General features: G+C 37.7%; 1 protein-coding gene across 1 annotated transcript; it reads left to right on the forward strand.

The window, feature by feature from the left end:
- Nucleotides 1-495: 495 nt before the first annotated feature.
- NLRC4 (NLR family CARD domain containing 4) lies at nucleotides 496-15,983 on the forward strand. Its single transcript, XM_074820529.1, is given in 5 exon segments — nucleotides 496-568; nucleotides 9,756-9,881; nucleotides 9,884-10,015; nucleotides 14,902-14,985; nucleotides 15,757-15,983. Coding segments are annotated over 5 exon segments (642 nt in total).
- Nucleotides 15,984-18,138: the final 2,155 nt, after the last annotated feature.

Genomic DNA, 18,138 nt, shown 5'->3' on the forward strand with positions numbered 1-18,138 from the left:
GAACGGATGGTGCCACCACCCAGCTCCTGCGTCATCATTCGGCCAACAGTCGCCGCGGCCCCCCGGGTGGCTTTCTCTTCCCCCTCCCGCCCCTCCAAGGGCGGCCCGCCACCGCTGCCGGGTTTGCCCCGCTGCTGTTAGTATCCGTTCCCCGGGGCGGAGGCCCCTTGGCGGCGCAGAGCTGCGGTGGTGGGATGGGGATGGGGCCGGGTCTGAACGGGCCCCCTTGGTAGCGCCCTGGGCTATGGACCTTCCGAGACCTGTGAGTGGCCACTGCACCGCGTCGGTGCGGCACGTGAATCCAGGCCAACAGCCAGCCCCGGGAAATTCACTACTTTCGAACACCCCCCCGCGAAGTATTTCTCCAGCCCGTGCCGCTCGTGGCAGGCCGGCTGCCCGCACCTACCGACGATGAGAAACAGCCCCCGCGGCTTTGTAGGACTGCCAGGGCAGCTCGGAGCTGCTGGCCGCTTCCGTGTGAGGGCTGCCGTCATCATGACGGGCAGTGTTCACGGCCAATGCTCTCTGGCTGCCCCCACCTACCATCTGCCTGTTACCATGTTTAATTGTAGATCTGTTTCTCATTTCATAGTGAAATACTTTCTTCATGTCTTTCTATATACTGTTTGACCCAAGTAATTGCTTCCTGCATACTGTTAAAAAAATATTTTGAACTTTCAGTAACAAAAGATTTGCTGGCAGGTATGCAGCCTTTCAAATAGAACTCTGGACTCTTTCTTTCTTTCTTGAATAAAAGCATCATCCCGAATATTTTCCTTCCATGATATGAAAGAATTGTAGAATGGTTTGGGTTGAAAGGGACCTTAAAGATCATCTAGTTCCAACTCCCTGCCACGGGCAGGGACACCTTCCACTAGACCTGGTTGCTCAAAGCCCCGTGCAACCTGGCCTTGAACACTTCCAGGGAGGGGGCAGCTACAACTTCTCTGGGAAAACTGTTCCAGTGCCTCACCTCCCTCACAGTGAAGAATTTCTTCCTCATATCTAATCTAAATCTACCCTCTTCAAGTTTAAAACCGTTACCCCTCATCCTATCACTACACTCCCTGACAAATAGTCCCTCCCCACCTTTTCTGCAGTCCCCTTTAGGTACTGGAAGGCTGCTAGAAGGTTTACCCAGAGCCTTCCCTTCTCCGGGCTGAACAACCCCAACTTTCTCAGCCTGTCCCCACAGGGGAGATGCTCCAGCCCCCTGATCATCTTTGTGGCCTCCTCTGGACCTGCTCAAGCAGGTCCATGTCCTTCTTATGCTGAGGGCCCCAGAGCTGGACACAGTACTGCAAGTGGGGTCTCATAAAAGCAGAGTAGAATCACCTCCCTTGACCTGCTGCCCACACTTCTCTTGATGCAGGATACAGCTGGCTTTCTGGGCTGCCAGCACACATTGCTGGGTCATGTTGAGCTTCTTGTCAACCAACAGCCCCAATACATCCTTCCTTTTGACTGTTCAAAAGGCTTTGCCTCCATCTTTTTATATTTTATACGGCTCCACGTCCCAGTATCATCATGGTCACTTGCAACCCTTTTGCTAATTGTTTTCCATATACAATCTTAAATCTATTCTGTTACTGTACCTCCTTTTTTCTCTCCCATTCTTTTGGATTTGCTCCCTCTCAGTATCTATATGCAGTTTTCATGTTATTTGTTAAGCTATGCATGTTTCCTGTATATTAGTGGTATCCTTGGTAGTTCCCCGCAGTTCTGAGGTTTCTGGACTGCTCTCCTGCAATTCCCTTGTCTAGAAGGAAATCTGGCAGAGTCACAAATCAGACATAGAATGCAGCACATTGTGTGCACTCCAGAATGGCTGCCTTCTTAGTTCATAATTAAAATGCATTAGCATATCCAAAAACTTCACAGTTTAAGCGGCTACACCCAAGATAGCCCCTTTACCAGGCCTTGCTATCAGCAACTGTGATGGATAGAATAGAATCGATTTCAGTTGGAAGGGACCTACAACAATCCTCTAGTCCAACTCCCCGAGCAATTCAGGGCTGACCAAAAGTTAAAGCATGTTATTAAGGGCATTGTCCAAATGCCTCTTAAACACTGACAGGCTTGGGGCATCGGCCATCTCTCTAGGAAGCCTGTGCCAGTGTTTGACCGCTCTCTCAGTAAAGAAATGCTTCCTAATGTCTAGTCTGATAACCCGCAAGGCATCACCAAATGGTCTGTTCATGATCTGGTTCATGATAGTGCTGTGAAGCATGTTTTTGACTGACCTGCAGAGACCTATGTAGTACTAAAGAAGTTGTAAAATAATACAATTGAGATGCGCTTGCAAGAGGACAAGCATGATGGCTCTGCCTGTGATCTATGCTTTGAAGAATCAGGAACCAGGATCTCACTATTTATGTGTTCAACAATTACTAGATTTAACAGAAAAGCTCCCAAATAACACTGCTTGGGCTTATCTATTAGCTCCTTCCCTCTGCTCCCTGCTAAATACCAACACATTTATTCTCAGAGGACTTTTTTTTTTTCCTGACATCTCAGGGAAACAGGCTTAAATTTGATATTCATGCTACATATATTTAATTCTACTTCATACATAGAACTCATTAAATGCCATGGAGTATAAATAGGGATATATTTTAAATTGAGAAAGTTATGGGGCTAGAAGTTGCATTAAAGCAGTGGTTTGAGTTGGAGAAGGAACTTCCTTTCTCATATATATTCCATTAAAGGAAACCACTGCAAGTTCTATCTCAAATTATTTTGAACAAGTAAAAAGCAATCTGATTTTTATGGAGAGAGCATGACTGGAAAGTTCCTACTTTGCCATATCCAGCCATAACTGAAGTTTGCATTTATTTCAAATATAACTTAGGTTCAGGTTCTCTGTGGGCATTTTACAGAGATTATCAGTTTCCTTGCAGCAGCGGAAAAAAAAAAAAAATCTATAATTGCACGTAAACTATTTTTTAATTGAAAACTGTCTTGATAATAAAAAATGGCCCTGCAGATATTTGCATAATTTGATTTCCCCTTCAAAAAGTTGAGCAATCGAGACATCTGGCAAGAGTAACTAATTTTCTTAACTATCATGTGGAACTTGTTACAAGACATTTGCAATAGGCTTCCTTCAATTTCTGATCTCTCTTCCTCTTTACTTTGTTACAGTCAGCCTGTCAGAGTTCAAGGAGCTTTTGGTTGATGCTCTTAGTCATATGGTTTATTTGTAGGTAGTCCTGCGAGGAGGAGGGAGTTAGACTGAATGATCCTTATGGGTCCATTCCAACTGGAGAAGACCTTTAAGGTCATCAAATCCAACCATTAACCTAACACTGCCAAGTCCACCACTAAACCATGTCCCAAAGCACCACAGAGAATCATAGAATCATGGATCTACATCTACATGTTTTTTAAATACCTCCAGCACTGATGACTCAACCACTTCCCTGGACAGCCTGTTCCAATGCTTGACAACCCTTGCCATGAAGAAATTTTTCCTAAAATCCAATTGAAACCTCCCCTGGTGCAACTTGAGGCTGTTTCCTCTGATTCTTTTGCTTGTTACTTGGGAGAACAGACCAACACCCACCTTGCTACAACCTCCTTTCAGGTAGTTGTAGAGAGCGATAGTCTCCCCTGAGCCTCCTTTTCTCCAGGCTGAACAACCCCAGCTCCCTCAGCTGCTCTTCATAAGACTTGTGCTCTAGACCCTTCACCAGCCTCATTGCTCTTCTTTGGACACGCTCCAGCACCTCAATGTGTTTCTTGTAGTGAGGGGCCCAAAACTGAACACAGTAATCGAGGTGCGGCCTCACCAGTGCCGAGTACAGGGGGACAATCACTTCCTTCGTTCTGCTGTCCACACTATTTTTGATACAAGCCAGGATGCTATATGTCGTCTTGGCCATCTGGGCACACTGCTGGCTCATATTCAGCCGGCTGTTGACCTACACCCCCAGGTCCTTTTCCACCAGGCAGCTTTCCAGCCACCCTTCCCCAAGCCTGTAGCTTTGCATGGGGTTGTTGTGACCCAAGTGCAGGAGCCGGCACTGAGCCTTGCTGAACCTCATATAATTGGCCTTGGCCCATCATCCAGCCTATCCTAATCCTTCTGTAGAGACTAGGCTCCTTTAGGCTCCTTTCTCTGTGGTTTTTGTTTGGTTGGTTGGTGGTGGGGTTTTTTTTTCATTTTATTTAACTACATATAGGGATGACAACAGAGAATGCTGTGTCAAGGAATTGCTTGCATGTAAGACAAACCCGTCATTTGCTTCGTTGTAATTCTTATTTATTGAAGTTGGGTCTCAAAACCTTTAAGGAGTTTGGTACCTGTCTCCTAGCAAGACCAGCAACAAACACTGCTAGAACAAGACTTGGAGGTGTGTGGGACAAAAGTATTGTAGAGGGCACTGTAAAACAGTGGGAGGAGACAAAAGAGAAGGTGATGAAGTCTTACACTGTATCAGCTTTGAGGAGAAAACTTGAGACAATGATAAATAAAGACAATATTATGCAATAAGATGACTCACAAATGCACATTTTATTAATGTGCCAAATAGGGGCAGTGACAAATGAGACTGCATGATAGGCTGGGTGACTGGTTCTTTTTCTCCTCATTTCATGGCTTCATGTACTGGATCCTCTTGTTCACTGTTTGGAAATATTTTCCATATTTTCTCATTGTCTATGATTCTGACTCTGATCTCTGTACGAACACGAGCAAGTAAGTCATTCTATTTCTCTGCGTTCAATAGACTATTTATAAAGACATGCATTGTCATTCACTGTCTTCTTTTTTAAACATGATTGTGATAATAGAAGGAAACTTGTTTTAATTATTTCTTTTCCTATGAAATTTTTGACCAGCTGAGATCCAAATGGAATTTCACATAGAAGAAATGCCGAAGGAGACAGAGGAAATACATTCTGCCCATGTTTACATAAAATAAGAACAGTGAGTAGATTTTCAAGAGTTGCTCCTCCTGATGCCCTGTCATACAAGAACAGTCAAGGATCAAGAAACACAAATGATCCAGGTACTCTGGATTTTTTTCAGCATTTGCTCAAATACTAAGATTTTGGCTGTCCTCCCCCACCTTTCAGCTCTTCCCCTTCCCCTCCAGGTTCTGCAAGTGAGCAACCCTTTGTCCCCTGCCCAGGCTATGCCAGTGGAGGGCAGTCTAGCACTGCTTTTGCCGGATCAGATCTTGCCCAGGGTTTCAGTTCACGGTGGAATTCTGAAAAAAAGTGTTCAAAACCAGTTGAGTAACCTATTTCACCCAGATGCTGCTTCTAGATTTCTCAGCATTTTATGCATTTTCCATTTCTGTGCACTTTAGAAATTACTTTCATTGATTAAGGCCCAGACTACATCTAAAAATGTGAGCAATCATAAATTGCTCCAGTTGGTCTGCTGAAGTTTAAGTTGTCTTGTCGCTCTTTGCACATAACCACCATTCCATGTATCTTAACTGTTCACAAGTGCTGGCTTCACTCCTGCCGCCAGTGGAACAATTTGCCTGCACATGGCTTAAAGTGCAGTAGTCAGGGAAAGGAAAAGGGAAAGGAAAAGGGAAAGGAAGTATTTTAAAAGGCTGTAGAAAGCTGTGCTGCACACAAATGCCTGTGTGATCGCCATAAATACAATCTATCTGCAAATGGTTATCTTAGGAAGGGCTCCTGTTTAATTTTCATTTTAGAAATACAAGAATCATGCAGTATGTGAATTTACTGGAACATTATGTAATATTTCACAGTGTGAAAAGGAAGTCAGAATCATTGATGTTGAGTCATCTTCCAATTTCTTGGGGGAGGTCTGAAGCCAGCTTCTATGACAGGGGAAGTAGGCAGAGTTGTTGGGGAGTTTTATGCCTAATGTCTCAGAGTAATACCATATTAGGCTAATCTTCATGCTGGTAGTATAAATTATCCACTTTGAAATGGCTTTTGCATTTACATCTAGGGTTGTTAGACCCTCTCTTTGGGGCTGCTTTACTGTGTCTAGTTGCTTGAGTCAGTGCTGCTCTAATTCGTGAGGAAAGCCCTGAGCCCTGGCTTCTTGCAACAGCAAGACCCCATGGTTTAGTCTAAATATCACAGAGTCCCGCAGTGAACATCTCACTCATGAATTAAAGTTACTATTTTTCAATGAAACCATTAAAGAGTGAATGAAGTAAATGTATCATAGATACACTAATTTCTACTGATAGTAGAAATATTTACTGATTTGACCGTTAACCCTGGACTGAAGGCTAGGTTAAGTACTGTATCATAAATTTTCGAATAGTTCTGAACTGAAACTTGTTTTACATCAAGAAACAGTTCCTTATGTTTCTGGCAACAGAAAGGTATTGCGCAACATACACTTTAAGCAAACAAGGTATTAAGTAATTGTACAAGGAGGAAACTTGCAGAGAAGGAACCTACAGATAATACGGAGTCAGTTTTTGACAAACACCATGACACTTTGCTGCTTACTGAGTCTTTTTGATTTAAGAGCACACTGATGTGGGTAAACTGCTTTCTTTCTTACCACTACCTTACTTCTTGAATATGTGTAAAGAAGAAGGTTCAGAGATGTTTTAACTTTATTTTGCTATACATTTTTTTTCTCTTAAGAAACCTTACATGTCTTTGGCAGTGGGGAATTTGCATCTATTTATTTTAACTCTTTCTTTAAACAAAAAAGAAAAACCTGTTTGGCATTTGGTTAGAAAAACTATTAGAAAAGTTGAAATATTTAAGGTGATACTTGTTACAGGAGCAAGTTCAATTTAGTCTTCCAGCACTTTAAAGCCAGAATACTTTTCCAGAACTTATGGCTAAGTAGTAATCTAGTATACTAGCAATTATTATTAATTGCTACTATTAACATACTATTTAGTGTGCTACAAACTATGAGATTATTACTAAGTAAAGCTGGTAATACTGGAGACTATTGTAGATTCTAGAAGCTTTAGAATATTTCAGTTTTGGCTTAGAGAGGGTTAATGTCAATAGGCTGTGCTTCTATACTTGATATTTGAGTATTTAAGGATTTCACAAAAAAGCTTGTCTAAGCAAACAGTATTTTTCATTCACTATATTGTTAAGTTACTCTTATAAATTGTGTCTTTACTTACATAAGGATGGTGATTAACATTTACAAACAAGAGCTGGGAGTTAAAATTGATAGCTCTATGAAAATATCTGCTCAATGCTCAGTAAAAGCAAATGGAAGGAATTGTCAGAAAATGGAGAATGAAAGAGAGAACATTATTGTGGCACTGTGTCCATCCATAAAGCCATATAGTATCTTAATACCATGGTCTGCTCTAGCATTCCATCTCAGAAAGAATATAATGGAAATGGAAAAGGTCCCAAGGAGTGGAACATCTTGCAGAAGGCACTGCTGGAGATGGGATACTGAGCTAGATGGACCTTTAATTTGACCTGCTACCTATCATCACAAACGTATTTTATTTTCTCAGTTGTATCTATTAAAAGTGAGTAATTTTATTTAAGGTACCTTTATCTAGTTTTATGTAATGAATACATGAATTTAATTGCTGGGTTTGTACGCTATTACCTTAATTACTGTTTCCATGCAAAAGTATCTTTGTGTCATTCAAAGTAAAAACAAACAAATAAATAATATATGCCTCATTCCCTATCCTTAATGATAAAAAATTAAGAATCTGCATATATATATTACACTATGAAACTATGTGAAACATGAACTGAAACAATGTGGAAAATGAACTATATCTTTCTGGTTGTCAAAAATTATGACCAAATTTACTTTAAAGGTTATATTTTAATGATTATACTGGTCTATGAGAATGATTTGTTTCTTAAGAATTAAAGCAAAGAAGATTAAAATCACTTGCTTAAATAAATTAAATAATTTAATAAATAATTTTATCAATTAAATCAAAATTAAATCAATTTAAATTTCCTGCTTATTGATTTGAAACATGCTTTAAAATTATCAAATCAAAGTAATTTTAGTCAATTCGCCTAGAGGGAATATTGTTATATCTGACTAGTTTCATATCAGCATTTCATGAAAGGTAATTTTTTTTCCGGTCTAGGAAAATGACAGTAATATCTGGAGTATTCACTCTTCTGATTTGTTTTGGTTTTCAGTCTGGTTATTAGATTCACTGTTCACAGTTCAAGCATTGAAACTTTCAGTCTGAAAAAGTAAGATTTACAAACTACAGTTTCTTTGTATTTGATGTTAGATGTAAATAGTAATTAAAACAAATAACCTTAAGAAGAATATGTCTTTTCAAAAACCAATACATTATAATTGCTGTATTTATGTTCTAGTTATATAATACGGCTATTGATTAACATTGTAAAAAGTCTTGCTCTAAAATGTTTTTTAAAGGTAGCCTTCACAGAGAATTTTTATTAAAAATCTCTATTTCAACATATTACAGATAGACAATTTTGGATTAATAATTTTTTCTGGCAAAATATTTTTCTGAACTGGATACTTCTCGTGTTAGTTATCTTACAGTCATTTCTACAATTTATTCCAAAATATTGCAGATAATTTCAGACTTGTAAAGACCACCTTCTTCCTTTCCCCCACAATTATACAGAAGCTTAACTTATCCCTGTAGAAGCCTTATTTACTGTAATATTCAAAGTCTAAAAAAGTTAGAGGAATGATAGACCAGTTTTATTTTGACATGCAGGTAAATCGATGCCCCTAATATTTATTTTAAATTCCATGCAATAAAATTACAAATTTGCAAAAAACGTAAAATTCTTAAAATGCAGCTCTTTCTGGAGGAATGCTTGTGGCATATACACATCTTCCCACAAAAGACATTCCCCTGACTACCCGAGTTACTAGTACTATATATCAAACCTCTCCTGGATTTTGTGGAAGGAAAGAGAACAGAGCTACCCAACTGAAATGGGGCTGTCCTTAATGACTCCAGTTTATCAACATGAGGTCAGAGCCCCACCTCATTCCTATCACATCAATCTTTTATCTCCTTATTGCCTACACAGTGCTGTTACCTACCTTCAACTGGCTATTCAACAATAATTTTGGCCAGATATAGGCACTTCTTGGCTAGCTTGGGAGCCGAGAATCTGTGTTTCTCCAAGCTACACACAGATAAATATAATATATATATTCCTTCTGGTTAGGAGTGCTTGCATGCCGTAACCCTGATTCTTAGCCATCCCAACCACAGAGTACAGAAGCCTGTTTGGGGATGTTTTCATCCTGGGATGTGTTCAGGACTGCCTATGAGCTTGGGCATTAAGTGTAACTCATTTGATTTTTTTTATCTTAAGATGAGTGCAATAATGTTTAAGTATCTCATACAGGTTTTGTTCGAAGAATCAAATCATATTTGTCATGACCTGCATGAACTTACCAAGATTTTAAAATGTAAATCCAGAAATATGAACCCATATTTAGACATATCAGTAAATAATATAATTTTCAGAAGCAATTTCCATTGAAACTTTTAATATGTTTCTGCGATGCCGGCCAACATCTCTGACATATCATGTGACTTTCATACCTATACTGATACATTCCATACTGCATCTTTTTTTACCAGAAACCTCCCATCCATTTGCAGAAACTTTTATAAACTTTTCTACATTCCTACCAAGATCTCACCATTTCCTGAATACTATTTGTACCTGTGCAGATATTAGACACTCAGTGCACTACGGAAGTGTGCACTGAATACTGAAGGATGGTTTATCTGTCAGCTACTGTATGAGCTAGACTTATGCTAAGAAATTGAATTCTCTCTTCTCAGTGGAATTTATTGAAAGCAACAGGGTACATTGCATTCAGAGAATGGGAATGATCACTGTCAAGCAAATAGCAGATGATCTTTTGGCCTGCAATGTCATGTCTTGTGAAGAAGCGAATACCATTTCCAATAAAAGGTTGAACAAGAAGGCTCAAGAATGATGATTTACATGGTTTTGAATAAAGGTTCAGAAGCCTGCAATATTTTGGTTAAGTCACTCGAGAAATGCAACCCTTTTCTCTTTCATGACCTGCAAGGATATTGTGTTACTGGCTGTATTTTTGTCTTCTGGCCAGGAGTTAAATTATTATAGAAAAAAACCATGAAAAACTTGCAATGCTCTCATTTTTACAATAGTCTTAAATTCTGTAGTTAAGTAAACTCTAATTTGATTTGTGTGGTCTGAATTGTTTCAGCTGGGAGAATAAGACAGTGAACACTATGAAATTTTACAAACGCTAAGACACAAAGAGAGCAAACCCAAATCCAGTGAAAAATTCTGAAAGGGTGAAAATCATCTATGATCAGATAGCTGAAGTTTAAAATTTAATGTGGATATGTAATGAGTTTTTTTAATATAAACTTATTCTCTGGAAGCTGAAACTACTTGTGCACAGTCTTCATGTTCGTTGTGTTGTTAAAGGACTGACTATCTTATTGTATGAATGTAATGCATACACCTAGGCTAATCTTTTGGCACTCCCAGAGAGGCATAACATTTGTTACTGGAGCATTTCCCTAAAATAGGTTTCCCTGATTTCCTTCAGTTTGTGGGACTGTGCTTCTTTACTCCGCCTACTTCAAAAGTCTGATCTTGAAATACATGTCTGACTCAGCCCTGTCCCATAGTCTACATATATGCATGTTAAAAAGCAGTGCATAGAAACCTTCCAGGACTCCCTTTAGAAGCTAGTTTTTTTTAAGTTTCAGACTTACTAGATGTTACTACATTTTATTATGTCTATGATGGAATGTTCAACTAAGCTTACTTCCAAACTGTATGAAAGCAACTATTAGAGTAACCAAAAGAAACAAAAATGCAAAAGATGTAGTTTAGAAAAAGAACTAGATTAGAAGTTGATTTGGTCCAATGGTCAAAAACTGTTACTGATTTACAAATGTCTCTCTTAATACTCTAATACCTTTCATAGATATATGAATGCTGTATTTCCATGTTAAAACCTCATCACATAAAAAACTCAGTCTCATCATGCATTTTCACATATAAACCTTCATATGCTCATATGCAAGCTTACGTTTTTGGAATCCAATGCATGAACAGGATGAGTTCAAAAGGCCCTCAAATAAGGAATCAAGTGGAGCCAGAGTGGTATCTGCAAGCTATATGAATTTTATGCATAAGGAGTAACTACAGCCCTTATCAATTAAGTCTTGCCTAGACAGTGAACAGTAGATACATCTCATGCCTCTTGCTTACCTCTATTTCATTGATTTAGCAAGTACATTCAGGCAGTTCTTCCAAAAGTAATGAAATTTTAATTGACAAACTTGTTGACTATTTAATTCACTGATACATGATCTGTTTGCTTTAGGTACTACCAGGCAAGTGGAACAAGATAAGTTACTTGATTCAGTATTTAAAGTATATGTATCTATCTTCAGTTTTTCAAAAATATAATCCTCTGGGTAGCGATATTGACATAATTTTTGATTTGGGAACTGCCTATATTGACGTCTTGCTGTGGAAAAAAGATACACATAAGAGCAGAAAAGGGCAGCTGACGCTAAATGTCCTTCTGGAGGAACGGAAAAATCCTTGCATTATAGAAGGAGAAACTGGCAAAAGAAAAACAACTCTTCTGAGAAGAATTGCTGTACTCTAGACATCTGAAAAATGCTCCGCTTTGAAAAAATTCCGATTTGTTTTCTTTATCAGCCTGACTAGCTCAAGAGGTGGAATATATGAGACCATCTGTGATCAGCTTGTTTTTGAACAATACCCCATCTGCAAACAAGATTTAATGAAAATTCTGCTAGCACAAAGACAAAGGGTTCTTTTCCTGTTAGATGGATATGATGAATTCAAACCTCCAAACTGTCCAGAGATAGAAGCAATGATTAAAGAAAACCACAAATTCAGGAAATGATTATTAGTGCTATCAGGACTGAGTATATCCATAAAATCAGAGTTTGGGTCACTGCTGAAATAGGACATCTATGGGAGGAGAGTTGCAAGAAGCTCATTAAAAATGTCTTGACAAATAAGCTGGCTGATGGTCTGTTAAACCAGCTTAAAGAGGGCACTTCCATGAAGAACCTTATGAAGACTCCACTATTTGTCATCATAGCTTGTGCCATCCAAATGGGTGATATTAATTTTCATCCAAGCACCCAGACTCTACTTTTCTCTACTTTGTATGACTTGATGATGGAGAAAACCAGGTATGAAACAAAAGAAATAACAGAAAATCATATTATGCTAAACATAAATCATTGTGTAGATTTAGCTTTAGATGGAATATTTGATCAAAGATTTGATTTTCAGTCTGAGGATTTAGCTGACTTAAAAGAAGAAGTCTGCTAGCTTCAGCTCTTCTAAATAAATGCACAGCTCAAAGACTAAAGCCAACATATAGATTCTTTCATAAATTGTTTCAGGAATACACTGAAGGCAGAAAACTTTGCAAACTACTGCCATCCTGCCAAGAAGCAGAGGTGAAGAAAGGGTATAGTTCACTACAGAAAATTAATACTATTACAGATATTACTAATACTTATTTCAATTTGCTCCTCTACACTTGTGGTTCCTCTCTAGATGCCACTAGAATAATTTTGGACTTACTGAAAATAATTGATCAACATTGAGATATTTCTGAACAGTTTTCATTAAATAATTTGGCTTTGGAAAGAGGATACACAAAAAAATCAGAAAATATAACAAAAAGGAAGATTTTAAAAGAACTGACAAGGATATTTTTCCATAGTGTCATTAATTTCTTTTATGAAAGTTCTTCAAAATCAGCCTTGAGCAAAGATTGGGAAGAGTTTTTTTGTGATAAAAGTATTTACATTAATACTTAAAATATCCCAACTTATTTCTCTGTTTTTTTTAGGTACTTACCAAATTGTCTTAGTGTACTAGGACTCATTAAGTTAGATTTTTTGGAAATTACTTATCAAGTAATCAAATAGACGATAAGAATGTGGAAGATCTTCAAATTAGTTCACTTAAAACATACATTCCTGAAAAGGCTGTCTACTTATTCTTCAACTGGAACCAGAGTCTCAGATCTTTAGAAATTACACTGCAAAATTTCAACAAGTTAAAGAAATGTGATATTAAATATCTGGGCAAAATATGCTGCCCTAGTGCAAGCCTCAAGCTGCACATCAGCGATAGTGCTGGTATCACAGGAACATTGAATGAAGTCCTTGAAACCTGTAAAAACTTACAAGATCTTACTGTGGAGTCCACACCTCTTACTGTGGAGGACAAGCACCAGATCACAACAATGATAAAGCTGAAAACCTTACATATAAGAGATCTGCAAAGTGAAAATCTAGAAGGTACAGTATTACTGGCAGCAAATGAGCTCTTCTAGATAAACATGGATGAGAAGGTAAAACAAAGGGGCTCATGGCTGCCTTGTATATGGAAGATGCCTGATTTTGATCAGTTTGAGAATTGCTAGAATGCAATTCTGTATTCATGGTGAAAGTGACTGCAGTCTACTCAGTTATGTAAATTTACTTATGTTATTTAGTTGTGTAAGTCAGGTCTGGCCTTTGAATTCCTATAAGTTGCCATTTCATTATATTCTTGGTTCTTGCTACACAAAGGCCTTTGACTTCTTGTCAGTTGTCATTCCATCCTATTCTTGGTTCTTGGTACACAATATATTAAAAAATCTGGGTTTTTTAAAATAAAATATTAGGTGGGAGAAAAAATTTAACAGCTTTGGTGCAAATAATCCACAGTAAATGAGATAATGTCTATATGCTAGCTACACTTTGTAAGTACCATGGGATACAGCATACCATCACTTTAACTTAGTTTCCACAACATTGCATATGTTTTTGGCAATCAAATGAGAGTGTTGTAGCCTAATCTAGACCTGTAACATTGGACAGAAATTTTTCCTCATTGCTTCCTACGTGTTTGTCATAATTTCTGGGTAAGCACTATTTTGAAAGAAGTCTAGTCCTGATGTTAATATCTAATATGATAGATGGATAATCTGCAGTATCTTTTGAAAAGTCTTTCCCATAATTAATTTAATGCTTCTAGCTTGAATAATCGTTTTCATTAAAAATTACAGTGGCAGGAGGGCGATCAAACATTGCAACAGGGATCTGGAGGTCATTTAATCACTAACCTGGAGATTTTCAAAACTTGGCTGGACAAGGCCCTGAGTAATCTCATCTAACTTTCAAATCAGCCCTGCTTTGAGCAGAAAATCAAAGTAGATGACCTCAGAATTCCTAACCTGAATTTTTCAATCATCCTATGACATATAATCTCAAGATTATTCTGGAACTACATATTAATTAATTCTCTTTCCTTGTGCACACATATGCCAAGATTATTAGGGAGAAAAGCATAAGAATATAATAACAACAGCCATACTGATTCAGAGGAAGGGTCGATCTACCTTGGTTCATTGTCTCCAATAGCACCTATAAGTGGATGTCTAAGGAACAGCAAGAACAATGCAAGAATCTATAATACTTTCCTCGTAACAATATCACAGCTTATGTTTTAAGCTCAAACCAGTTGCATGTGCTTATGATTGTTTATTAGGTGACCTCCCCAAAGGGTCCTGCTAATACTTGTCTGTCTTTGCTTTGAACCCATGTAAACTTGTTGCATCTGCAGCATCCTTTGACAAAGCGTGTGAAGGGCTATGTCCTTAATGTTTGTTTTGGACTAATTTCAATTGGTATCCTCTTATTCTTGTACTGAAAGAAAAAAAATGAACAGTCAGTCTCTATCCAACCTTTTTCTATGTTGTAGACCTCTGTCATATTCTCCCTAGGTCACCTCTTTTAGATGTTCATATTTTCACACAAAACTATTATTTACTTTTCACAAGAAGGTAATGTCACCGAAGTGTATCTGTTCTACAAACAAATTTGTTCCTGCATTAAATTAACATGCTGTATACATCTATGGGGTTTTTCTTGGCAGGTGGACTTACTGATGGAATAAAGAAACTTGTGAATGCTGAGGGGCTTGTACTTGGCAACATAAGTATGGATGAAAGTGATGCAAAAAATTAGGCAATTTCCTCTCCTATTTTATGCCATACTCAAGTATATAGTGCTGAGAATGTGAATATTTTAACAAGTTGGTCTGAAGTTAGTACACTATTAGAAGTTGAAAATCCTATCATCTAATTTAGAGAAGTAATTTCTTATAAATTTGCATTGAAGTCTTGATATATTCTGTATCCTGACTGTCACAAAGTATTAGAGTGCTCCTTTCAAGTTAGTAATGCATACTGTAGTCAAACAGATCCAACATACTGATCCCAGGACTGAGCTAATCTGCATGAACTGCAAGTCAGGAGGTTGCAAAGCTGATATAGTTCCCCATCCTGACCTATTGCTGACTTTCTGGAAGGTCAGTCACTGGATACCAAGGTTGTAAAGTTTGAATAACGTTTGCTAGGGCCACACAACCCAGTAACTGAAATGGAGATGGCAATTCATATGTCTACCCATCCTCTCTTTGATGGCATGGTGAAAAAATGCTTCTCCTGGATTTGTTCCACAGGCAGATCACATTTGATCCTCTATGAGTTACTTTCTCAGGGCTGAGGGGCAGTTTATATTGATTACATGATACAGTAGCTGAACAGAAGGCTGTGTTTATTATTTTTTTTGCAAACAAAACTTATCATGTATTTCATGGCATCAAAATATAGATAGTTGTAGTAGGCCAGGCAGTAAACATCTAATTCTGTCTAGCTGTTTGCTGTGATCAAACATATCAAAACAGTTCACCTAACAATGTGAACTGGTTTTGGTTTTTTTTCCATTCTATTCATAGCTGAAGGTATCAGAAATTTGAGAAAGCTACGCTTATTATACATGAATCATTTAACAGCTATTGGGGATGGCTTAACCTACATTGTAAGATCAGTCTCTGATGAAGTAAGTGAACTTGAAGAAATCCAACTAGTCAACTGCTGTATCTCCACTGATGCTGTGGAAATTCTAGGTAAGAATAGTAATAGTAACTTTACAAACAGAATACATGTGTTTTGAAAATCAAAACGTAATTCTGTAACAGAAGAAAAAAGCATATAAGGATAAAATCAGAAACACTTAGGTTCGCGATGAGTTTCAATTAGCAGAGATGTAAAATGCAGTAAGGAAAGTATACATAAAGCTTTTATATAAATCCTAAGTATGAAGGTTATATAAAAGAAAAAGATAAACTATTGCATAGCTCTGTAAACAAACAAAATAGGAAAACAAATAATGGATGATGCAAGCAAAACTAGTTTTCAGAGTTGTTTTTGTTTTAATCATTACCAAAAAGATTCATTCTGATCAGGTGCCTACTCAAATCACTTTAACAAGTTCACAGTACTACAAATAAGGATAAATAAAAATTATTTAACTAAAGAACATGAACTCAGGTTAGCAGAATTTAGGGAAATTCACAATTAAGTATGTAAGGAACAAACTGAAAGAATCATTGAACCGTAGAAAATTGTCTCTGAAAATTTGTGGAGGCAGGGAAGTGGTAAAATCCAGTATATTTTCCTTGAAAGGAGGAAATCATAGACAAGCCAACCTCACTTTGATACCAAGAAAAATTCTGAGACAGATTATCACACAAACATTTTGTAAGCACTTAAATGATAGAGGTAAAAGGTAGTGTGAAAAAATCATGTCAAATCTATCCAGGCAACAGAGTAATATGATTGTGAAAAGATAAGTTTGGATCTGCCATAACTCAAATGGGGGTTTTAACACTATCCTATACAACATCCTTAACAAGAAACTAATGAAATATATATAAATAAAATGGGTACACAACTTGTAAAATTACATTCAAAGAGTTATCAGAAATGTTTCACTGAGAGAACATTTTGATACAATCAATTAAGTAGCCACTTAATAATGAATAAAAAATAAAAAAAGGATTTAAAATTACTAGGGTGCATCTGTGAAAATAGACACAGATTTCTGTAGTAAATACCTATTTTTTGTTTGGACACAGAAAAGACATCTCAATACAGTTTAAAGAAGGTAGTCTTATCAACATTTATAAATTTCAATCCTTTCAATTGCTTAGTTGCTTGGCAGAGCAACTTTGTACTTCAAAGCTCTCTTTCAGATTGGTCAAAATGTGAAAGAATAACCAAGCTCTTGGTGAACCCTCCATCCCTTTTCCCAGAGCTGTATCTGGTTTCTTTCCTTCCTACTTCCTCAGCAGACTATACTTCTCACCAAAGACTTTAGTTAATGTTGTTTACAGTAGAAACAATGAAAAGTTGAATAAATTAGAAAGACCATTTTTGTTCTGCCTCTTCCTTTATTTACTCTTTATCACTGGCAGCTGATGCTGCAGACCCAGGCAAACTTCTTGCCCTCCACAGCTTTCTTCTGTAAGAAAAAACAAGTAGAAAAGCACACTGTCTATTTTCTTGTGGATATTGAATTGCAACATACTGAGTGTTCTTGTCTTGAGATGTATAAATCCACTCTGACAGTTAAGACATATGATACAAAGCCAAAGAGCTCTATTAGGCCTCATAATTAATGTACTAGGATGTGGACAGGTGTTTGAAACAACCAACATATTTTCAAAGGACTTCATTTTCAACTTAAAGGTAGTTGTGAAAACTCAGATCTAGAAAGCAGCTGACAGAAAAGGGTTACTCACTATTGCTGAACCTGGAGAAGAAAGTGTGGGTAGTCCAAGCAGGTGGCCTTGTAAGAACAAGATCTTGGAGAGGTGGTGGTAAAAATTCAGTCCTGGAGCTTGAATGGAGATGGGTGATCCTTTTGTGAGGCAGATTGCAATTAAGGCACTTTAGGGAGAAACAAGGAGCAGACCGGGAGCTCAGACAAGATGCTGAGAAATTAAAATGACTAGGAAAATATGTACTTTGTACTCTACATGGCGGTGCAGTTTTGTTGCCATTTGGCATCTTGGACATACTAGGACCAAGCTGGAAACCTGAGCTATAGAGCAGGCAGATTTGAGTAAGGCCTAGAAAGAAAATAAGAGCCAGATAAGGGCTTACGTCTGATGCTATGCCAAAACCCAAAGGACTGTGTGAGCACTGAGGCAATCACCTTCTTAGAGCTAAAAATGGAATATGTAAAGTTTTTCAGTGGAGAAGGGGAAAGGAGAACTAAAAAACAAGTACATGAAGTCACACAAATGAACAAATGATGTTGCTTA

The sequence above is a fragment of the Strix aluco genome, chromosome 3 (genome assembly GCF_031877795.1).
Source record: "Strix aluco isolate bStrAlu1 chromosome 3, bStrAlu1.hap1, whole genome shotgun sequence".
NCBI classification, from domain to species: Eukaryota; Metazoa; Chordata; class Aves; order Strigiformes; family Strigidae; genus Strix; species Strix aluco.